Source organism: Maylandia zebra, linkage group LG11 (assembly GCF_041146795.1).
Source record: "Maylandia zebra isolate NMK-2024a linkage group LG11, Mzebra_GT3a, whole genome shotgun sequence".
Taxonomy (NCBI): Eukaryota; Metazoa; Chordata; class Actinopteri; order Cichliformes; family Cichlidae; genus Maylandia; species Maylandia zebra.
This window is the reverse complement of record NC_135177.1, coordinates 9302446-9326947: the sequence shown is the minus strand read 5'-3', so window position 1 is coordinate 9326947 and position 24502 is coordinate 9302446. Positions and strand designations below refer to the sequence as shown.

Genomic DNA, 24502 nt, shown 5'->3' with positions numbered 1-24502 from the left:
CACTGCTAAGCGTGTATTTGCCAGTGACAGTCAAGAGATAACTTCAGGTATTGTATTGTAAACATTGCACCTTTTGAAGGTAGCAAACAAACGTTGATGTTGATCTACCATGTAGACATCCCAGTCTCAGAAAACATTTGTACTAAACCTTCATCAGATGGGTGGTATTGACAAATTTGACCAAACTGATAAAAGACCGAACCTAAAGGCTTTTTTGTATTTATTATTTTAGCCAAAACAAACACTTTCTTCAGTATTTCTTTCTTTAACTGTTTACACAGAAAGGTTGGGAACCATGTACTGCAATAGGGCATTGTGTGTGCTGACTCCAGGGAAAAAAATTGGTGATCATTGTACAACTGATACATCTGAGGTATGAAGGAAAACCAGGCGAAGTGTGACAAAGAAATACAGAATGTAATTACTTGTACAGCTGCTGTTATTGTGTATATATATATTTATTTTATACACAATAGTTATTTTTTTTTTCAACTTTAATTTATATATTTTAAAATAACTATCTTTATCCTTATCAAAAAGGTGAAATTTAGTCATACTAAGTGCATGAAGAGGTTCAGACAGTCCTGAGGATGAAACCACAAGCACAATGAATTTGTGAAATCAGTTTATTTATTTGACACTTGATCAGCTCTTTAATACATTCGAACTTACAATGAGATTTAGCTTTTTTGTGAAAAACAGACTGCTACTGTCAGCTTTTGTTGTTCTGATAACAAACATTCAATCTCGGATAGCAGAAAAAAAGAACAAACAGCTGTGCTGAAAATGTGTAACCTCTCATAGCCAAGAATCCCCATTGATCTTATTACACATTAAAGTTGAAGTATAGAACCGGCAACGGCACAAAAACGAAGACAGCGGTGATGTACGTTCTGTCAGATCAAATGACTGTGCATTTGTTATCTATACAACACTGACTGTCACTAAAACTGAAGCTGTGGTGACTTGGAGCAACCACCTTGCAAAGTTGCAAATGACTGAACAGAGAAGAGAATGAGAGGGGGGAAAAGAGGAGGAACAAAGTGACCACCATCTCTTATTGGCAGCAAACTCAGGTCTTAAGGCAAACACTTTCGGTTAACAGTCAGCAAACTCATATAAGCCAACCTGGCACAACCCCTTCAAGATTTAACACTCTTGAAACTTTCTTCTCCTCCAAATCAAACTGTCATCTGCTTCTGTCCAATGAAACTGCATCAAACATTATCTACAGAAGAAAATCACAGATCACTTTCCAGATGCACAAAAGAAGAATTACTAAGTTACAAACTGCATATAGATGAATTTTAATGAGAGAAAACAGAGAAAAATTGAATCCATACCAAGTGTAGATATTAACATTAAAGATTAATGAAATCGCTACATCAGACTAATGAAAACCCAGAGAAGAAATTATTTTGTGCTTTGAGATTTCTTTCTAATAAACATATTGTACGGTTGCTGGGTAAAAGCAAAGTGCAACTACTTGAAAGCGTTTTGGAGAACATTAATACGATACATTAACAGTACAATATATGGCATTATCCATGTAACAACGTGAGCAGATTACAGATTTTGAGGCAAAATTCTGTAAATCTGAGGAGGACATATTCGGCAACAACATATTCCAGCTGTTTAGATCATTGAATGAGTTAGGCCTAAAATCTGCTGTTGTATCTGAAATGATTTGCCAGATAAATCAGATGAAGGAGTGGGCTTTAGATTAGGAGATAAAGCTAAACAAGCACATATTTACATTATTTGACTGCCTACTACATCCAAGCACATTAAGATAAATCAATGAATAGTCGACTGAATTAACCGGCAACGGCACAAAAACATATTTGGAGGTAGTTCACTAGGACATATTAACTCTACAGTTTGACTGTAACAACTGTGAATATACTGTGGTTGAAAACAAAGTTTACATTTCTGCATCTGTGTTTTTTTGCAGTAATAATTTCCTCCTCCAGACATGGAATATAGTTTAGTCTAAGACAAAACAAGGAACAAGTGCTGCTCAGGACTACAGACACATAGTGTATGAACGATATGAGTATCACTTATCCATGCTCTGTTTTTTCTAAATTCATGCTAGTATGTATAAACACAAGATGGCACAGTAGTAACATACGCGGGATCCTCATATTATTTAGAGGCTATAATTCAAGCCTGATCTAATCCACTTAGCTTCGAGCTACATCAAGCTGATTCAAGGATTTAAAGATTCATTAGAAACAATTCTCTTATTTACCTTTTTCCCATTGAAGCAGTGAAGTGATAAACCTGAAATCTAAAGAAAGAATTCCAAAGCAACGTTATTAAAAAAGAGAAAGATAGCATCATAAACAGTGGATACTTTACTCACGTTTCACATGTTTACTGGTTTACATCACAGTAGGAATACGACCAAAGTGTTTTGGCACAGAGCCTTCATTAGAGCCCAACTCTTATTTCTCTCAGTTTGAAAACTAATTTTGAAAAATGAAGCTATTTTTCGCTCTGAGTAAAACCTGTAGGGTCAAAAGCTTGTTTCCACTACTACGAGAGAATTAAAAAGTGTCATCCGTAGGTCAAAAATCTGTCTTATTATCTCAAAATTCAAGTTAGGTATCTCAAAATTTTAACTTACTGACTCAAACTTATGAAAAAGTTAAAATGAAAACTTCAGAAAAAGCTGGAAAAAAGTCCCCAAAATGAACAAAATGTTCTTTGATTCTGAGGAAAACTGCTCCCTTTATTTAAAATGATTGAATATTCAGGCGTGTCGCTCATTTATCTGCTACTGGAGACAAAAATCAGACAAGGCCATCATACATTAAATTTCTGTACATATACATCTTTTCTTATCTGTCTGAAAACTCTTTAGCGCATACACGATATGGTGCTTGATGTGTAACTGCGCCGCATGTACAGATAATAAAGGAGAAAAGGATGTGGGGGAGGGGCGGAGGAAGTCATTCTTCCACATTAGTTTCAAATTAGGGAAGTCTGATTGAATCAAATTCCCCCCAAAAAGGACGCTTCAGTCAACCAAGTGCTTTGGTTGTTTACTTCTTATCTTTATTATACATCAAACATCAAATGATATATAAAAGTTAAAAGGTCAATCAAATGTTCTCTAAGTTTACATTAAGGCTGGTTGGTATGACTCCAATTAGAGTCATTTTTATTTTTAGTATTCCCTCTTTTGGCAATTCTTAATGGTATGTAACACATCTTGTGTCCACATCTCAAAGGCAAGTATAACAGAAACCTCCGAATTCTTTTAAAAAAACTACAGACAGTGATATTGTCGGTCACTGTCTATTTTCTAGGCTGCATATAAGGTTAAAGTGCCTAACAGAGCGCTGTCACGGGTAATCAGAATAGGTTACAAGGTTTAATGGGAGACAGGTTTTCTAAAGCCAGACTTCTAAACTTTGTGTCTGTAAGTCTTTAATTGCTTTTCTATATACAATGTGCTTATTAATGTAGCATGTAAGTTTATCGCCTTTATAACATTCTTAGCAGCTAGGAAAAAATCTACCTCAACATCGATTAAGTTGGTATTTTACATTTTCCACATGGCGATGGCAGGTGTTTGTCTTTTCCCGTTGAACATAATGGTTCCATTATGGCACCCCTGAAAACCCTGAAATTACATGTAGTAGCAGTGTGAAGTGTGTCTTCCTGTCCTTCTCAGCAGAGGGCAGTGTTGAGCCACCAGGAACAGCTCACTGGAGTAGAGGTTGCTTTCATGGCGCCATGAAATATTCGTCCTCATTTTCAGCTTTCTACTCTCTGATCCACGAGTTATAATGGCAAAACTTAATTTCACATCTTCTCACATCCTTTGAACACACTCTCCAGGGTGAGTTTTCTGACTCCAAGCTCTTCCGTGGTGTCTGTTTTGGTTCTGTGTGTCAGTGTGTGAGTGTGCACACCACGAAACCAAAGGAAAAAAATCCAAAACAACCTAGTTTCTCCAAATATTGACTCGTTTGCTTGACTACAATAGCCTCATTTTTAAGCACACACACAGTTTCTTGGTTATCCACCTTGTTCAAACAATGCTGGAACAGAGCTAGTGAGACGTGGTTTCAAGTCTTCAGTGTTTCGCTCTCGATGGGGTTTTGAGGTTAAGTACTACTTCAGTCCCCACATTTTTTCCTGCATTACTCTTCTGAGAGGTTTCCTCTTGGAGCTCTCTTTAATGCTTACACCTCCTCCATCACTTCCATGACAATCGTCCGCGGACCGGTCAGGATCAGGTTGCTGACGGTTCGGTAGTCGTGACAGAGGACGTTCAATCCGTTCACCGCCACCACGAACTGACACACCTGGAGAAAGTTGACAGAAACAGGAGACATGCTTGATCACCTTTAATGCCACTCATAGAGAAAAAAGAAAAGAGGCAGATAGCGATATATTTAATTATAGCTGCAAAAAACTCCCCAGATATTTACAATACAGCCTGTAAATAAGGGCACAACTATTTGATTTGAAATTACGAATTAATTATATTTACCTACAAATACATAACGGTAGACACACATAAATAAGGAGTTAACAAGTCAGGTTTTTACAGGAAACAATTATACCATACGTAAGTAATGTGTGAGTAATTTTGATGAGCAATTTTGAGTATTGATGTGCTATTATTCAACTGTATTTTTATTTTATCAACATAAATGTGATGAGGACTATTCTCTCTTACCAACTTACAAGAATAAAAAGATCCCATCAAAATTTGCAGCCCTATGTGATCTGATAATGGAGAAATTCATTGTCCTACTTCATAATACAACCCACACGCTGAAAAGTGCAGTGTACTTACAATGAAAGTTACTCATACATTACCTACAATTACTCACAGTATAGTTATTTCTTTGTTTCTTATAAAAACCTGACTTGTTATATAATACAGGTGTATTTATCTTTAAGGGCTTGTAAGCAAATATAATTATATTGTAATTTCAAATAAAGTACATTGAAATTCCTTTTAATTACAGGGAAATTATACCCTTAGTCGTGGCCCACATTGCAAAGTTTTACAAAAAGCCATCAGGCCTACAGAAGAATTCGAATTTTATTCTACAAAGCCGAAATCTACATTTGCTGCAATGAAAGACAGCCTGCTATACTTTATCCAAACTGTGCTTCTCTCTGTATCAAGTTTTCATCTGTAAAGCTCTACGGTCAAAGCTTATAAGTATAAACTATAGCTGCCTTACTCTTGCCTTACAGTTCTTTGGGCTTTAAGTTGGGAAAGCACATCACTGAGGGGATAGTGTGAGTGCCCTTTGGTCTTGTTAAATGTTCACTTATATTAATAGACAAAAAAGTGTCTACATCTAGTAAGTCTGTTCTTTCGTCAAAATTATAACAGTAAATTAAAGACACATGTTATTAATAACCTGCCCCAGCAAAAGCTAATAAATCCCCTACACTCTCATCTGAATAAGTTTAAGGCTTATTTTAAAACACAAAAACAACCTAAAAAAAAACTTGGAAGCTTTAAGTTGTGAGCATTCAAAGCAATAGGTGGCCATCTTTTATATACAGTCTATGAACAATTATACAAAGGAGCATTTGGCCGTCCTTCACTTTAACATGCAAGAGTGCAAATGCTTCTGGGTTGTCTTTTTTTTTTATCAGCACAAGTTTCAGTGTCAACACATGTAACCTAACACAGGTGTCAGTGAGCACAGAGCACAGTCATAGCTCAAAACTGTGAGCTCACTGATGTAAAAAATATAACTGAGTTTGAATAACAAGAGGTACAACATGATTGCCTCACTCCAAACCACTCCTGTCACGCCTGAATGCCCCCTATGTTATCGTTTAACCACTTCTGCAGCTGCAGATAAAAATAAGGCGTCTTTTCAAAACTGCCTTCTAGCTGCCGTTCTTGCAACATGATCCTGCTGCTGTGTTTTTTGCAAACTTTTAAACCACATACTCACTCACATAAGCACTCCCTGCTTTACTGGCCCCTAAAAGTTTTTTTTTTTTTTCTCTTCACGATGCCAAAAAAGATCGATTAAGAACAAAAGCACCTCATTATTCTGATATTTTAATAGCCCATAAATCAACCACGTGCAGACAGCCGAGGAAAGATTGAAGAAAAACAAACTCTAACAGATAGTTTATTGACTGTGCATACAGGAAACATTATGCATGTGGAAAATTTCTTGGAGTGAACAGCTACCTAAACTTGCCTGTTACACAGAAAAGTGAACACATGCAGAGAGCGGCCTCTAGGAATATTCTCACGGCAATCGTTGCTCAGTGTTTTTCCAGCACTCCTAAATGTTTCTGTGCTAGAAAGCTCAAAATAGGCAAAGGAAATAAGAGGAAAGAGAGATTAAGTGTGATGAAGAAGAGGGGGAAAAAAACGCCAGGCTGCTAATCCTATGTAGCAGAGGAATTTAAGACCCTCACTGTAATCACACCCAGATCTCTACGGGCTATACTGCACTATTTTCAGAGCCAAAACAGTCTTCTTCATTCTTCTTCATTTGACCATCTCATCTTTATCTTTGGTTCCCTGAATTCATCTCTCTAGTCTACCTTTCCTTCCAATATCTTTAACGATCTTTAAACTACTCCCCATCTTATCCCTCCTCTTTCTCCCCTATCCAAACATTCCTTCTCTCGGGCTGCAGGGTTGTTAATCTTGGCTGGACCCTAGCTGGATGAAATGTTTCCCTGTGCTGAGATGGTTAAAACCCCTCTCACAAAGTGAAATGACAGAAACAGGAAAAGATGCAACAAGTTAAAAGGTGTGTGAAACGACTCGGCTGTAATCTGAAGACGATGACTTGTCGCTTTTTTGGATTTTTGCCTGGACTGTAGTTTCAACATCTGACAACATGACGCCCCTCTCAGGACTGCGGTCTTCTTTCATTAAACAGTAATAAAAACACTCAGGTGAGGTGGAACCTCCGAGGAAACGTGAGGAGTGCGATTAACTCCACACAAATAAACTGATGACGATACTGCACACACCGCTGCACACGAGGAACTTAATGTACAAACCTGACACGATGGAAATCAGATAAAGCTAATGTAATAATCTGGTTTTTGGCGTGGTATTTATTGGCTTAATGGGTATAAAAGATGCTCAACACAAACAGACCATGTTAAATGTTTAATAAAAATGGTGCACAATTAAAACAGCTTCCACATGAGGTCTTCATATTTTGTCCCAATTAAGTCCAAAATAAGTTTAACACACGTGAAACGCTCTCTGAGCGACAACACCTTTATGACTGACTTGAACATGTTTCTAAGGTAATAATCAGTCACCAGAGCAGAAGTGATATTATTTCCAGAGGCTCTTTCCTCTTTTAGTGCTAATACTCAAACTCATCTCCTCTACCTACTTCCTCCTCTTCCAGTTTTCATCTTCAGCTCATGTGTCTTCGCTATGGCAACCATCCTTTCTTTCAGTCAGTTGCACACATTTTCTCCTTTAATTAAAAGAAAACATCCCTGTAACAGAACAACTAAATGATGTGTACTAAAGGATATGGAAAGTGATATGTACACAAGAAAGCCCTTTTGCTTCCATCGGTGACCACCCTACATGAGTAACACGCTATCAATAATTAATTTCTTGTTTTTCAGGCTCCTTCTACAATTTTTTTCAGTCATTGCACTCTGGCCCTGCTCTCCATGTTGTGGTAAAGTTGCTGTGCTCTGCATTCCCAGGATTCCTTGCTGCCATTCTGTTGACATACCTTCATGGCAGCTGTAGCAGCACAGCTACCATTATCCTTTCATACTCCTTGATTTTTTCCCCACCCCTACTACAGCACATTTGTGCCACTCTTTCCTCCCATCCTAGCATCCTCCTCCTGTGGGCTGAATCTACAAAAAGAATCCTTAAACTCTTGTTTGACATTTAAATGCTTCTCCGACAGTCTACAGACTTAACGGAGCTGCCCTCTTGAAATCAAAATCCACAGCAAAAAGCATCCGCAGAGGTGCAAAAAGCAAGCTTATGTCTCAGATTTCACTAAGAAGTGCGTGTAGTACACCTATTGTTCTTCTCTTCAATTCATCTGATGACAGAAGCCTGCAGGGGTTCATCATTCTTTCAGGAGTTCACACATTTCTACCAGTCTTACCTTCATGCCAGCAGCGGCAGCAGGTCCACCTGGATCCACAGCCTGGATGTGACAGGGTTTGCTTCCTCGCACCACAAACCCCCAGCCCACAGCATCGCCTATAATCTGAGGACAACAGCAGCAGATGAGACGCAGAATATCTCACTTCTTTTCAATCCCATGCTCAGTGACTTTAGATGGTGAAATAATGTACTTTAAAGTACTGTTTGCACATTATACTTTGGATTTTTGTCGTGTGATGCTCAGCTGAGACTCTTTGGTGATCACACTTAACTTAAAAAGAATAGGGAGGGATGTATGTGTGCTGTCTGCTTACGCCCATGAATCATGGGACCTTTCACATATATTCGCGTGTGTCTGTGTGTGTGTGAGGACATGTGTGATTGCTCAAATAGTCTCCGTTAGACCTCAGCTCCCTGTGTGCGAGTGTGTGTCTGTGTGTGTCCTACAGTGAATGTCTTCTTTATAAAAGTTCCTCCTGGTCTCTGCAGCTCCTCTGGACTCACTTGTCTCTTCAGGACTGTTGAGAAAGACACATCAACACAACACACAATGTTACAGCAATAAGACGACACACTGGCTTGGGCATGCACACATGAAACAGGTCTATTTTTGGTTAAACATGTACGTGTGTGTGTAGAAACTATGAGTGTTGGTCACATGCTAATAATGCCTTTGAGGCACCCTGCTTCCTGAAACAGTATAGCTTTCCTTCCTCTAGTCCAACTTCCCCTTACCAGTACTTGCATCGACATGACTCTCCACAAGGATCCAAAAGACTTTTGTGTCTTATTAATTAATTAGATTAAATTAATTGGAAATGTCCTCATTTTAAGGAGGAAAAATGAAAAGAAATTGGAGAGCAAAAGGTGAGATACAAAAGTTAAAATAAATAAGATCTTTCAATGCTCTTTAGACTGCTCTTTATTAACAACTTTTCTTAGGCTTGGTGATCGCATTATTACTGACTGCTATGATTTATGAGCATTTATGATGAGTCTGTGAATGAAGCTATAGTTGCTTTATGCGATGTAATGGCCATAAGTATGAAGCGTCTGACCATAGTTTTTCCAACTAAAGCCTCTCCAGGACATTAAACTAATTGATTTCCCGCTAGCTGTTCCCACTCATCTATTGGACATTTCCTTCACTTTGTTGTTTTCCTTCCTTTAGGTCAGGTCCATTGACCTTTTCCATATCATCTTCTTAAATATTTTATCAATATGGTGTCTCAGTCAAAGAAGCCCTGACTGGCCAAACCAAAGTTGTTTGTTCCAGTTTTGAAAGCTTTTTTATTGAAGATTAAGTCCAGACAGATATTCATGCCTCACTCCTTTTGCTTTTTTCTAGTTTATATCCATGTGAATGTGAGTGCGAATGGTTTTCTGTCTCTATGTTTTAAGTTTTCTTATGCAGGGTGGTGTTTCAGTTCCTCATCTCCTATAATAGGACCTATCATAGGGTTGCATATGTTTAGCTGATAGGCTTTTAAGAATAGCCAGATCTCCTTTACCACTGGAGAATTGGAGGGTCTAACAAACTCTTATGTCTATAGCCTCTGTAAAGTAGAAAAATGCAAATAAGTAAGCAGCTTTCAGCCTTTGTGTGCACATTGAGTTCAGATTTCAACAGGTGCTTAGTATTTAATAACAAACTATAAATCAACTCGATATGTGCCGCAAAGATCACTGAATAACTCTCAAAAATCTAAAAGCAAAAAATGCAAGGACATTTCTTAGAAAGCCAGTGGCCCGTGCTTGACAAATCACTTATGGTCTACATCGCAACACTTAACTGTAATCTGATAAAGAAGAGGAAGTGAAGTGCAAAGGACCGCTAATCCTCTAGAGCTGGAAATTTTCATAATCTCTCTGTGGAATTCCAATCTGATCAGATATACAGGACAATTTCTCTTAACATTCTGTTATCTGCCCCCTTTGTGTCACGATGACATAACCTTTTTTAATGGTGTGACTTTATAGAAACAAAACACTGGTCAAAGCTCACCCCATTCATCTTATATGGAGTTTCTTCCTCCTCGTATGTGAAGCAAAAGAGAAATACCCTTACTCTGTGTGTGCGTGTGTGTGTGTGTGTGTGTGTGTGTGTGTGTGTGTGTGTGTGTGTGTGTGTGTGTGTGCCTTCCTCTTCCTGCTCATTGTGCACCATGAGCAAGTGCTAATGTAAAAGGGGGGGCTGCTGGCACAAAGAAACTCTTGTCGAGGACTCTGCTTGAATCAAACACATCAGAGGACACCTCAAAGTAGCCAAAATAAAACACTCAGAAACACACACACGGCTCAAGGGCGTCACTGCCAAGTTTTCAAATCTGCACAGAGAATTTAAAGCCGTTCATTTCCAAATGACAGGTATGATTGTCACTTTCCTTTAAGCAGTGCATATCTGCTTTCCACTGAAGTAAACGTGCGCTCATTAGGATTTTTCTTCAGCATGTCTTCCCACAGAAAAACAAGCTAATTCACAGTTTGCGATAGAATAAATGTGGGTTAAGCAGTCTGTTATATGACCTGTTGTGAGTCTTCTATGCGTTTAGTTGTCAAGTTTGTAATATGGATATTTGTCAATTTGAATTATATAGGATTTCAACTAGTCCACCTGACGCCTCTCTCACTGACGGCAGCTGATTCTCACGCTTCATTTCCTTCTTTCCAACTGAGCAAGTCTGAAGCCTAATTTAGTAACTTTAATTTCAAAAAACACAAAGTAAAATATCTAGTGAGAAACCTGCTGTGCAGTGGAGGTCTTGTGTTCCTGCTACACAAACAGCTCTCTTTCTGTTTTTTTGTTTTTTTACCACAGGAGTGTCAAACATACAGCTGGCCTGGCCCCCAGACATCACCCATGACCTGGCTTATTGCAACAAACTAACTAAGCACCAGATAACAGTGTTTTGCTTTAAGTGTTACATTAAAGAACAGAAAAGTTCCTATTTTTCAGCATTTACAATAGAAATGTTTCTCTTTTTTGTTATATTGAGTCACTGGTTAAAAGAACAGCACAACAACCTTTTCTGTCATTTTAAGCATTTAGTCATTAAAGTTTACGTCAGGGGACCTGTGCTGATTTTTTATTTATTTATGTAATATTTCTTTATACAATGTGGAAAAACTCTTTTCAAAATTTAATTTATTTTTCTTAAGAAATCTTATGGAATAAATGTGTGCTTGGATTTCTTTACACTAAAAGGACGGGGAACAGTTTGTAGATCCACACAAGCTCAAACTGGGCTCTGTGTGCACCACTACATAAAAAGGGTTTTGACACCTCTGGTTTAGCACGTGACAGAGCTGCATGCAGCAGCACACAGACTGAAGCTGTCCACTGTCTAAGAGAAAAAGTCAGAAGTTCTTTGCTTCTCTAAATGACCGCTTTAAAAATCCAAAGTAGAGCCACTATATTAAAAAATAACTTTACAATTAGTAAATAACATGAATCTGTCAGTAAGAACACACAACAACTAAAATCATTTGGACTTATTCCCATTTATTAATGAGGTTAGTTTAAACTATTATAACTGCCACTGTCTACTGAAGACTTCATTTAACTCTATATGCAGCAACTTTAAACCACAGCTTTAGAAAACCTGACAGTTAAGCGAAGATATAGTTCTTGCTCCATAGTTTTTTTTATGTTCAGTGGGAGTGGGGCCCATTACAAAATACACTCGATATCTATGTTGTCATACCAGATTTAGGGTTGCAAAGGACAGGCGGACTGCTGCTGAGCGTAGGACTGCTGCTGTAATAACCACTGCTGCAATAACCGATGCTGCCACAGCTGCTGCTCATGCTGCTCCGACGAACTCCGACAGACACCTTTATCTCTTTTGTGGGACTCACTGAGACAGAGAAACACAAACTGAGTTGTTAGTCTGAAAGACAGCCAGAAAAAAGAGAAAGAAGGCAAAGCAGAATAAAGGCTTGATTTACAGTTCACCAGTGTGGCCTCTGGAGCTGCAGACCAATCTAAAGACAGGAAAAACCAGCACTACATAGAGCCCCTTACTTCATTCATATAAAATATTGAGTCTTTTCTCATTGGAATATATTGTGTAACCTCCTAAGTAGGTTAGACTTTTAATAACTATTTAATAGTTTTAAATGTGCATGCTTAACTTTCTCTTTGTTTTGCCATATTTTTTGTGCCACTTTGGTGAGACAGAGACTTTGTGCTCTGCTCTTATGCCTAGTAACACAAACAGGGCTGCTCTGTTATCTTCATAAGGCAGACACCACCAAGGACACAGGTTACGGAGAGTGGATTTGGGTATGTGTGTCAACAGAAGATAAGGCAAACTGGATAAATATGCCACTGAATCAAATAACCAGGGGCAATATTTAAACTGCTTAATAAGAGTAATGTTTCATGAACACATGGACACAGTGAAGGTTTCCTATGAAAGGTGACAAACTTCCCAAGGTCTCTACCAAACGTCTGCGAATACTCTCACGGAGGAGCTGGGGTTCAGCAAAAGTTTAGATTTAAAAAACAATGTTTTACTTTTAAAATGACTGAAAGGAGGACACAGATTATTTAGCTGATCTGTCAGTTTGGAATTAAAGGAAATAATGAAGCAAAGCTTTTACACAGTTACTGAGAGTCAGATGGAGTGTGCACCTGAGAGAAAGCTGGTGTTGCCTCCGTCAGAGCTTTGTTTCCGGAGACAGAAGGGACTGTCGTGGCTCTCTGGGATGCTGCGCCCTCGCTCGTGAAGAAGTTCAATCAGTCGCCGACGTCGCCGGAAGTTCATCCTGAACTGGTAGAGGAGCGGCCCATCAACAAAGTGATTCTTGTTGGTGACTAATAACAGGGAAAATGGACATGAAGATCATAAATACGTTTTGTTATGTATCTGAAATGTATAAGCTTACTCCTATTGAGCCTTGATCTAGAACCTCAAACGCAAGTAACAATTTCCCTGGAGCTGCGCTAGAACACGATGACCACTGAGAGCACTGACCTCACTTATTTTCGCTGTGCTGATAAGATGAGATATGAGTACATTTTTATCAAAATTAACAAGCATGCCAAGGTGAAACTAATCACGTAAACTGGTCAAACTGCTGTCAATGTCACTGCTCTTACTGTGGTTTCAAAAGAGGTGAGATGCACAGTTTGAGAGAGAGAAGAGAAGCTGATATTGTCTTCTTCCTGGCTGAAGAGTCGCATAATGCCCGCGTGATGTCTTTTTTAACCCCCTCAAAGTATTTTGGGGGTTTTAATCTTTTCAACCAACCAGCTATAGACAGAAACCCAATTTCCTGTTTCAGGTTATGTAAGTTAACCTCTTGAAGCCAGATTATTGCCGTCTAGAAATGAGTTCCTGTTAATACTCACCCACAAAACAATGCAAAACAGCACAATACAGTCAGGGGGTGGGTCTGTGACCCAGCGTCTTTTCATTTATTTAGTATCGTTGATTTCCTATGTTAAAATAATGTTAAATTCAGGTGTTATTCTTAAGTTAAGGGTGTAGTTGAGTTTTTTTGTATTCTGTATTACTAATGAGATACGTTAAGTTCTAGTATTATTAGTTTGGTTGAGTTTTTAATCTGGTTTATGTTTCTTCTTCTAATACAGTATGTCATGTGTTTCATGTTGTCCTGTCTATGTCCCATTGTGTTTCCGGTTTTATTTTGAAGAGTCTTGTGTTCCATGTTCATTGTGTTTTGCTTCCCCTGTGGCATTCAGGTTCATTTATGCCAACTGTGTTTCCCCAGGTGTTTCCACTTTCCACATTACCCTTTTGTGTATTTAAGTCCTCTGTCTTCCTCTGTTCTTTGTTTGGTTGTCTGCTGTCTCAACGTCAAGTCACGGCTGGTCACAGAGTTTTATTTCTATTGTTTAGGTTCATGTTTCATGTTATAGTTATAATAGTAATTTAGCTGCTCCCAGTTTAGTTTTGCACCAGCCTTGTCTTGTTTTCCGTTTTTGACATCAGCACAAAATAACCGGCTCGCTTTTTGTTAAAGATTCAGTTCTGTCTCTCCCTTGTCTGCTTTCGGGTCTGCTCCACAAACACACCGGCCATTCTGGCTGTGACAAATACAACATTACTCCACACTGAAATAGCCAGACTATTAAGGTTTTAGTGAACCTAAAGTATATTTAAATAACTGATGTTTCTCAATGTCCTCCTTTTTGGAGAAAAAAAAAGAGAGCTGTAGAAATCATTATTTCCTTCTTAGTAATGGCTGCTTCTTATTGGATATTGGATATATATATATATATATATATATATATATATAAATGTAAAGTTCAGATTTGTGTGTAATGCATTACTGTAATCAAATTACATTCTTCAGTAGTACAGAGACTCATTACTGTAGTAAATCAAGCATTCACGTTACAGTTCGCACTACAAACGTTTTTCAGTTCAGCACGCGGGCAGACAGAATGTAAAACTGTAAGAATGACTTTCTGTCCAAAGATGAAGCTTACTTTATATACTTCTAATCACAAATAGCTGGAAGAAAATAAAAATCCATCCCAAACAAGAGCTTAAAGGTCTCGGAAGGTTAAAATATAAAGTAAGTTGTAAGAAGAAAGTCTAAATGCGCAGGTGTCCACTAGTGCATGTTATGTTATTACAATAATCATTACATAATGAGCCTTCTCATAGTCATTTCTCATTTATAGGTATCATGCATTTTTATGAGCAACACACATTTGGCTCGTGGCCATGTCATGCATCAATTTTGTGGTTTCTGTCAGCTCAACAAAGTCCCTTTATTGTGTTTTTTAAAAGTAAAAAGCCTGTACTGTGCTTTACACTCCTCTTCACAGACTGACGTGAAATGCTGGTTTTTCTTCTGTAATCTGATTTATCATGTAAAGCCTCACCCCTGGTGATGACAGCTGGCTCCTGGCTCATTGCCTGTTGCACAGTGATATATCAGCCCTGCTCTGTTTAATTTAAGCATTACCTGGAACTCTGTCATCTGCTTATTCTGCCTGTCTGTACCTCATTCAGAAGCACAGTGTAGGAAAACATTTTCCCCAGCGCGCCACACTAAGCACACTGACCAAACACAGGCTTTGGGCCAAACACAAAGTAGATCCATCCAGACCAACCATACATCGTACAGATGAATGTGACTACGGACCACAACAGAAAAGAACAGAAATCTGGCTGGTTTACTCTCCACCCCCTTTATAATGTGTTTTTCATGGGAACTCGGGGTGTGTACGAGTAAGCTATTTATAACTTTACTGCAACACAGTGTTGTTAACAACATACACAGTCCACATATTATTTCTGTAATACTAGAGCACTTATTTTTGCAAGGGGGATGGCAGTGCCGTGTCTCTGTGACGGAGCAAATGAAGTTTTCTATCACCTTAAATAAGTGACGTAACAAGGCTGCTGTTTGTGTTTTTGTGTGTGTGTGTGCATGCGTATGTGTGGAGTAACACCACTTTCCAAGTCCCTCGAGATGCTTAGTTTTGCAGCAGTCCTTGAGAGATGGAAACTAGGAAGTGAACAAGAGAAAGAGGGGCCAGATGGACCTACTCTGTGACGACAGGCATTCAGGCTGAAGAGAAGCAGTAGCAAAAGGGAAGAGTTGGTAGGAATAACTTGATAACATATGATAAACCACCTCTCCATCACTCATGTCTTTCCTCTTTCTTTTTCATCTGTAGGTTATCATTGCCTCTCTGTTTAAATCTGTCTGGACTGCAGAACATGGCAACCATGATGTACAGCAGTGGCATTTCAAAAACGTTTTGTTCCGTTTAGCTATCTACAGTCTGGAATCCAGACATGACGACCCCCAACACTGTTGAAGACATATTTTCCTTAATGAAAATACAAAGGTCATGTGATCTCTCTGCAGCAAGCCAAATTAAATCAGACATGAACGGGAACCAGAGAAATTTCATGATGCAGTTATGACCCAGCAGAAACTCATTCAGGGTCCAAATAACCATCATTCAGCAAAATGCCAACCTGTCATGGAAGCCCTGAACAACAAACGCAGAACCAAAGCCCCTGGAAAAATACTGACATCCACAGTGTGTGAGTCAAGCATGTTCAGGAAAATGTCAGTGACACCTTAGCAGGTATTAAACGCACAGTTACAACTGGACACGATATGAATGTATATGTCAGTGATTACCCTCCACACAAAATTGTGTCTGCACAAACACAAGTTTTTAAAACATCAAATTTGTTCACATGCAAAAGCACTTTTAAATCAGTTGAAAGCGACCTTTCGGAAAGGCTCACCTTGCATTTCTGTTTATGCACATGTGTTTGTTCCTCATGTCTGGGTTTTCCCCCATTTAGCTCCCACGTTCACCTCCTCGCATTTATTCCATGCCTCTCCTCTCTGTCATGTGCGTTGTCACCCATTGTCACTTCCCCGTTCCCTTGTTAAGTCAGAGTGTCTTAGTCCGCCTTTTTTCCTGTTTTATTTTGACAGTCACGTGGTCTATGTTAAGCGTGTTTAGTGTTGCTTCCCCTGTGGCGTCATGTTCGGTTGTATCAGCTGTGTTTCCCATTTGTTTCCAATTCCCCTGATCACGTCCTGTCTGTATATATTGTGTGAGTTTTCCCCCGACCTTTGTCGTCACATCTGCTTTACCCGTGGCTCTCCTGTGTCCCTCCTGTGTTTTCAGGGTTTCTCTAATGCTCAGATTTCTCTAATGTCTTTCCCCCAGTTCAGGCGTTCCTCTGTTTAGTTTGTTTTTTATGTTTCTCCCCGTTGGGTATGTCTGCCTTAATAAACGGCACGCTTCAGTTAATTCCTGTTTTCATTTTTTGTGGTCTGCATTTGGGTCCTCACAAAAAACACACGCCTCGCATGTCAACTGCATTGTTACTTCTTTTACATAAGTTCTTCAGTTATCTGTATGATGTTTTAAACATTTCTTTGCATTGGCTTATACTCATCTCATTGAGGATACTGATGAAGAGAAGAGTGATCTCCAACTGTAAACTGCAAAGTGTGCAAAGGCCAGAAACAACAATCCGCTGCTTGGAATATGGCAATAAATCTCTCCAAGAACTTTGCAAAGGTTCCATATAGCAAAGGACGCACATAGAAAGTGATCCTCAAGCTGAGTGTATTTCAGCACCATGCAAGAAACAAAAGCTTGATTTCCAGCAGGTGACAAAAGCACGAGGTTTCTATGGAAGCAACGCTGTTGCCACAGTATTATGTAGTATGTATTAAGTATTATGTGTTTTTTACCAACTAACAGTACATGAAGTGAAAGAGCTTGTGTTCTCATTAGGAAGAGGACTTTTACTGCTATGTAGGCACATATATAGTTTAATAATATACATTTAACTGGCAATCACATGGGTGAAACTGCATCTCAGACAGTGCAAATTAGCACAAAAGTAATGGAGCAATGCCCCAGTGCAAGTAATTACTTTCTATAAGTAATGTATTGAATTAGAATAAAAATATTTTAAAATACTGTAATGTAAAACATTACTTTTTGGGGGATAAATGACACCAGTGCTACTCATAAGCAGTGAAATGCATTCCCAGTCAGTGTGACACTATAATGTGGGTCAATTCAAAATGGCTAGAAGCCCAAAATGGGCAGTGATGAGTTTTAAGGAGCAAAACTAATAAAGATTTCATATTTTAGGCACCCTTTAGAGACCATATTAACCTAGTTTTTGTTGTTAGGTTTGAGGCCTACTTATGGGTATTGCCTAGAAAGAAACTGTAATTTAGGTTGGCTCTATCTAGACATATCTATGACACTAAAACGGTAAACTGGTAAACCCTTTGCTGACTACCAATTCAACGGGGAGATAAATGATTGTACTGATTAACCAAATAACTGACAGGAGGAAACAAGGCCCTTCCCTTGACTCCATCCTCACCATGCTGGATGATCCCATGTTCAAGAAGCCTCCGCCCCAGCTGTTCAGCCTCCTCCCTGGTTGGCATCTCCCCCTCCTGCAGCAGCCAATCGATGAACTCTGAGGCTACCAGCGTCCGCTCAAACGACTTGCCTTCCTCCTCTCTGGTTTGCAGTAGGTTGTTCTCTGTGTTCATTAATCTATGGAGAAAATTAGAGCGAACAGAGTAATGAAGTTGAGACCGAGGGAAAGGAGTGATAGTGGGGTGCTGCAGAGATGAAACGGCACATTTGGTGCACGTGGTGCACCTGGCACCGACAAATTTATTTAAAGTTACAGTGATTTTACATAAAAGTCTCACCTAGCTGTTGGAAAATAAAGTAAGGTTTTATGGAAGCTACGAGCCTTTGGTTGAGTGAAAAGTAAACTTTCTTCAGAGGTAGTTCCCTGTGGAGAAAACCTTATAAACCAGCAACTCTGGTCATTCCTTCACTCTCTAATCTTCACTTTCAAAATGCACAAAGCCTGTGCTGTAGCTGTCTCCAGATTAGCACATGAGCAGTGTGCATAAATTCAAGCCATTCCTTAAACCTCATATATCAAACCTACACGATTACAAAGTAAGTACACTGAGGCAAACCTTCTGGATAAGCTTCACTGATAAATGGAGGGTTGTTTTTTGGAATCAGCTGAGTTGAATGTAAAGGCACAAGATTTAATATAGTTTCCACAAAAACACAAAAAACAAAACAAGGATTGCATTAAACAGGTGTTGTAGTCTGTTCTGAGTGGCACCCGGTGACAGACTCAAACAAAAACAGGCATGTGCACGCCTGTAAGGAGCAGAACTGTCGACTCGTTCGCTATCCCACTTTCTCAAAACCACATTCACACCTGTCACTCACACGCAAGCACTCACCAGCCTATACACTTAAGCAATGCCATCAAAGAGCTGTGCAAGTTACAGGGGGCTTTCTGCCATCTGCATGTCAAAACATATGCTTAAAATGAAATACAGCCTCAAAGATGTATTTTCTACGCTGTTGGTCCTGTTCTGCTGGCACAAAACGTATTCCCACATTCAGTTTTAGTGGCTTATCAATCATTCACTGAGCGGTTAATATCACAGCCTGGACTGTGTATTACACACAGATATCATGCATGAATGAATCAGCAGTTTGGAGATTTGTATAAATAATCATAATATTCAAAGAACTTATTCAAAGAAGTAATAATTTCAACATCAGATGCATCCAAAAGCTTTGGGTGATTTGGCTCCAGACTAAGAATCAGCCACTAACTTAACATTTGATCCAAGCAGGACAGAAGAACTAGTGATGGGATAATCTTTAAAGCTATATTAATTTAACTATGGAGGAGACAGTTTCCGTAAGTCCCTACCGGATCAGCGATTCAGTGATGAGATTAAACCCGAATCTGGAGATGACAGACATATTAACGAGAGCTCCTCTGGGCTTTTTTTCCCTTTTTTTTTTGTAGAGTTAGAAGAGAAGATGTCACTCCCATGTCTGTGTAGTAACTATTAACTATTTCCAAAGAAACCATCAGATTAGTTTGGCTTAACCAAAGCCAAAAAGCTGTTCAAACCTCTACAGACAAGTGTGCAACTATACTCAGCCAGGAAATTGGCAACATAACCCAAATGCAAAAAGGCACTGGTATAATATGTAAGTTAATGAGCTTTAAACATACTGACAGGTTAAGTGTGTCTCTGTTTCTTGCCTTTATTCTAAGCTAGGCTATGCACTCTATTGCTATCATTGGAGAGTGGCCTTCTCATCTAATTCTCAGAGAAGAGCAACTATGCCAATACATTTCCTGCCATGCATTTATTTATTCGCTTTTTGTATAGGCAATCCACAGTATATCATTAATCAGTATATGTAGTAAGCAAGTTTTACCTGGCACAGACAAACCTCCTACTCTTTCAACATCTCGATGGAGACAAATTAATATTTGATTGGAAAGCTTTAGCGACAAAACCATTAGTCTCCTGACAGAACAGGTTCTGTGCTAAGTAACACAAATAGAGAGACTAATGAAAGAAATGAAAGTAAATGGAAAACTAAATGAAATCCAACTCAGCTGCAGGATGTGAAAAGCCGCCTCTATAAAAAAAGCACATTCATGCTCTCACTGTGGTTCATTAAACTTTGACTGACATCCACAGAAAACCGAAACTAGTCAAGAGAAGAACTATGACGTCACTGAGTTGCTCACAGGGACATAGTGTTATCCTCAAATTTCAACCTTTGGGTTGAGTGAAATATAGAACAAGTGCAAGCCCAGTGTTGCTCAAGTCTTTAGTCATTTAAGGTCACTGGCTGGTTTAGATGCAGAATTTTGAAGGATTGGTGGCTTTACTGGAATAAACTGCTATGGCTCACATTAGCAGCAAACATCATAACATGCTGTTAAAAGAAATGGACACAATGTTCCACAAGATCTGTTTACACAATGCAATTTAATCCATTTTAACAGGTAAAGTCAACAGATCGTGTTATGCTACCTCCAAGGGACAGGCTCAGTGAAGTGAACTCTGAACTTTGAATAGTAACCACTTAAGTAATAGAAAGGACTATGACGCTTTGCATACACATATAAATGGATCATGGAAGCATTAAGTGGAACAAGAGGAGTTGCCACGACCCTGATATGAACTCAGAGTGTCTGTTCAGTCAGTTTACCTAACTCCGAGTGACAAACACTGAGACTTGGCATTTCCCTGCTTTTAAATTTAGTCTTTCATATGGGTGGGGTAGTGATGACTCTATGGCCAAAGAATAGCTTTTAAAGGATGCAACACTAATGGTTATGTAAGATGGGCATGGTGAAGTGGTTTGCACTTCTGTCTCCCACAAGAACCTAACTGGTTTGAATGTATCTTTGTGTGACGGGCATCCTGAAGTCCAAAGGCGTGCTGATTACTGGCCTTCTAAACTGGCTGTAGGTGCAAACAAGAGAGTGAGTGGTGGTCTGCACCTATGATGGGCCGATGACCTGTCCAAGGTTTAGCTCTTCTTAGGGTTTCTAAGAGAAATATAAAGAGAGAATATCTTGTTCTTGTACTTTTAGATTTAACAGCAGCATTTGACATAACTGATCACAGTATTTTGATTGGCAGGTTAAGGTCTTAAGTGAGCATCTCTGGATCATCTCTAGAACGGTTTTCTTCTTACCTCAGATTTTTTTCGGTTGCTGCTGACATGTTTATGTTCTCATCTGCCACTTTGTCATGTGGTGTAAACCCAAGGTGCAGCTCTGTTTGCACTACAACCACTTAAGACACATCTTGCGTCTCATATAATTGTTATGCAGATGATATCCAGTTGTATACTTCTTTCTCTCTAACAAATGTTGCAAAAATATCTGTCATTCAAGACTGTATTGATGCTATAAATAACTGGGTGACAGCTAAGTGTCTTTCACCTACACTGGGAAGACTGGTTCTCTTTTGTGTTCCTGACAGCTTTGTTCCCATTGTGATCAACAACCTTGTGTATTTATGAATAAAATGACTGAACCTATGGTGAACATTTGATGATGTACATTTGACTAGGCTCTTCATTTTGATAAACATTAATAGCCTTGTGTGTGACTGCCTCAGTCGAATGGTGTCTAAATCAGAATTAGAAATGATTATTCATGGCTCTGTTTCCTCACAATTGGACTATTTTAGTAAACTGGCCTCAGTAAGTCATCTTTGAATCACCTACAGATGGTCCAAAATGTGGCTGTGAGGGTACTTAGTAGGTCCTCTAAGTTGTCTCATTTGAAACCAGTTTGAGATTTAGGTGATCACGTTCAGAGCTTTGGATGGTCAAATGCCTGCTTACATTACCAAACTCTTTCTCCCAAATATAAGGTGCAGGTCCCTGAGGTCTTCTGACCAAAACCTGTTGGTGGTTCCTTGTTACAGACTGAAAACTAAAAGAGACTGTGCATTCGAGGTTGCAACTTCTAAACTATGAATGCTCTTCCACTGAGATCTGTGGACTCAACTTTCAAAGAGCAGCTCAAGACTTAATTTGTATAGACTTGCTTTTAACTAGTGGATATTGCTGTAGTTTATTATTAGTTTTGGGGGGTTTTTATTTCCTCTTTTTATGAAGCACTTTGTGATCCTTATCTTGAAAGGTGCTATGAATTATTTTACTTACTTTACCCACCTGCCATCTTATCATGAGTCACGCTATCACAGAATATGAATGGGATTGCAGCAGTGAGGGGTGGTTTTTGGCTGAGCTGCAGGATACCAGGTGGGGCAGATTAATTCAGGGAGCAGTGCCAGGTGGAATGATTGGCTCACCTGCTATAAGTTGCTGATCAACTTCTCTCTTTTATGTATTAGCGTGCAAGGGCTGAATGGGGCGGATGCACTTTTCTCCACTGGGCATGCTCACACAAGTGGACCTTGTGGAGTTTATGCAGTTATGGCTACTTACAGCTTAATAAACTAAATGCATGCACTTCCTTTACACAGACTGTGTAGCAAACACATTATGTGAATGACACCCTGCAGTGCCAAAAAAAACCTTGTCATATCAAATAACCTTTACTTCTACAGTCCTAATCTCAGGCTCTTAAATGAAGGATTAGTTTAACACCTTTACTATGACATAAGTTCACTTTTGCAATGCTGTACTCCAATCTTTTTTTTTGCCTCCATCCTAAAAAGTTTGATTCCTTTTTTGATGAATCTTCCTCTTTTAATCACTTATTATTACGACTTCCTACTGAAACAAAACAAGATTTTCCACCACTGGAAATGTCACATCTCCTCGCAAACATAAAGCAGTGACCACACTCACAGCTATAACTTGTTATGTTAAGGAATTAAAGGTTGTGTGTCTCTGACAGGGAAAAAAACAAAATATAGGTTAAGCATGATGGATGTCTGGAATGCGGAAAAATGGTCACCAATAACGGAAAGTATATACAATTTGCAGCTGAAGTAGAAAACATGTAAAACCACCAGTACACTGAGTGAGCGCTGTGGTTCCTTGAGGCTGACCAGGCTCAGACTGAAGGGCGGCCTTGGGAATGAAAAGCAGTCTCTGCTTTTGAAACTGGTGTGTTTTATAGACTTGACAAGTCCTGTGAAATCAACAAACATCCCTGCCTGCCCTTATCTCGTTGTCTGTACGCACTGATGTGGCAAACGTTGATGAAAAAACATGAAAAAACTCCTGCATGAACGTGGGGAATGACAACAGCAGCGCACAGACAAGAGATTGTATCTTACATCTTGTAATGTACCTAGATTAAATCTCAAATGCTGGCTAAGGTGATCTGCATCAAAGCTGTGCAAATGAAATAATTTCTGTAAAATTTTCATGTTGGCACAGCGTCCTTCCACAGTTCAAAGACATGCATTAGGTTAGGGTTTCCACATTCAAAACTGCGTCTCTCTGCGTTAGCTCGACAGACCTTTATCCTGCCCAGAGTGTACCCTGTCTTTCACCCTTTGACAGCCTGAATAGGCTCCAGCCCCCTATGACACCAAACAGCTGTTGTGTGTGCACCAATGGGTAGAAAACCCACCATCCGTCACCAAAGAACATAACTCACAGGTGCTCCAGTGAGGCTACCAGAAACTACTGCAGGTGTGAATGTATGTGAGGATAGAGCAGTGTTAGGCTAATCTCAAAAAGGCTCAAATTAAGCATGTAGGTGCATTCTATATATATTTGACCTGTTGCCAAAGGCAGCTCGAGATTAAACCGCCAACCCTGAAAACAGTGGGCAGCCTGCTCTACCACCTGAGCCACTTGAATTCAGCTACTCAAAGGTAATTTATTATATCAGAGATCTACATGAGCATGATTATCCTCTGAAACTCTGGGCTCCAAAACTGTGCAGTTTGGGTGCTTCAGATGAGACACTCATCATAAAATATTTTACTGTAATTAATCAAAATTGCACATGACAGAATAAACAGTTTTTGTCAAACAACGAGTCACTAACACTGATGTTTTTGAACCTAAACATTTCAGCTACAACTCTGGATGGTACTTTGACCCTGAACAGGGGTCTCTAAGGTGGAAGAGGTTAAATTCTGTAGAAATTCGGGCATAATCAACAAGAGTGCAAATGCACACACGCACAAACAGCTACATGATAAACAACGTTTTAAAGTGTCCCCTCTGTCGCTTAGGAACTTCTGTCAAAATAACTTCTTGTGGTTTGTTTGCAGTATGTTGTTTATGTTGTTTTGACAGTTGATGGTATCACAGATCAATTAACGTGTGACAAGAACTGTTTATTTTCCAGTAGAAGAAAAAATAGACGTGAAACTGGCTGAAGGAAAAAACACAAAGCTATTTTAATGTACAGAACTGTGCAAAAGTCTTGAGCCAAACCATTTTTATATATGTTGCTGGAAAAATTAGAAATAGGTGCAGTGATTTCTAGATGTTGGCTGCCTTTTGTTCTGTTCTCTATTAAGATGATCCCACACTGCTTCAATAATGTTGAGGTCTGGGCACTGAGGAGGCCTATGGATGTCTCATGGTGT

The 24502-nt window shown here is 39.2% G+C and overlaps 1 protein-coding gene across 1 annotated transcript in view; it reads right to left on the bottom strand.

Annotated features, from left to right (window-relative positions):
* Window positions 1–608: 608 nt before the first annotated feature.
* The window catches only part of deptor (DEP domain containing MTOR-interacting protein), a 35277-nt gene continuing 11383 nt past the window's right edge, over window positions 609–24502 (bottom strand). The window contains exons 5-10 of the mRNA XM_004565173.5: window positions 17986–18164; window positions 12756–12938; window positions 11824–11976; window positions 8567–8637; window positions 8118–8222; window positions 609–4322 (exon numbers count right to left, since the gene is read on the bottom strand). Of these exons, the coding sequence (XP_004565230.2) occupies window positions 4200–4322; window positions 8118–8222; window positions 8567–8637; window positions 11824–11976; window positions 12756–12938; window positions 17986–18164 (814 nt within the window). The 3' untranslated portion in view covers window positions 609–4199. The remainder of the gene's footprint in view (window positions 4323–8117; window positions 8223–8566; window positions 8638–11823; window positions 11977–12755; window positions 12939–17985; window positions 18165–24502) is intronic.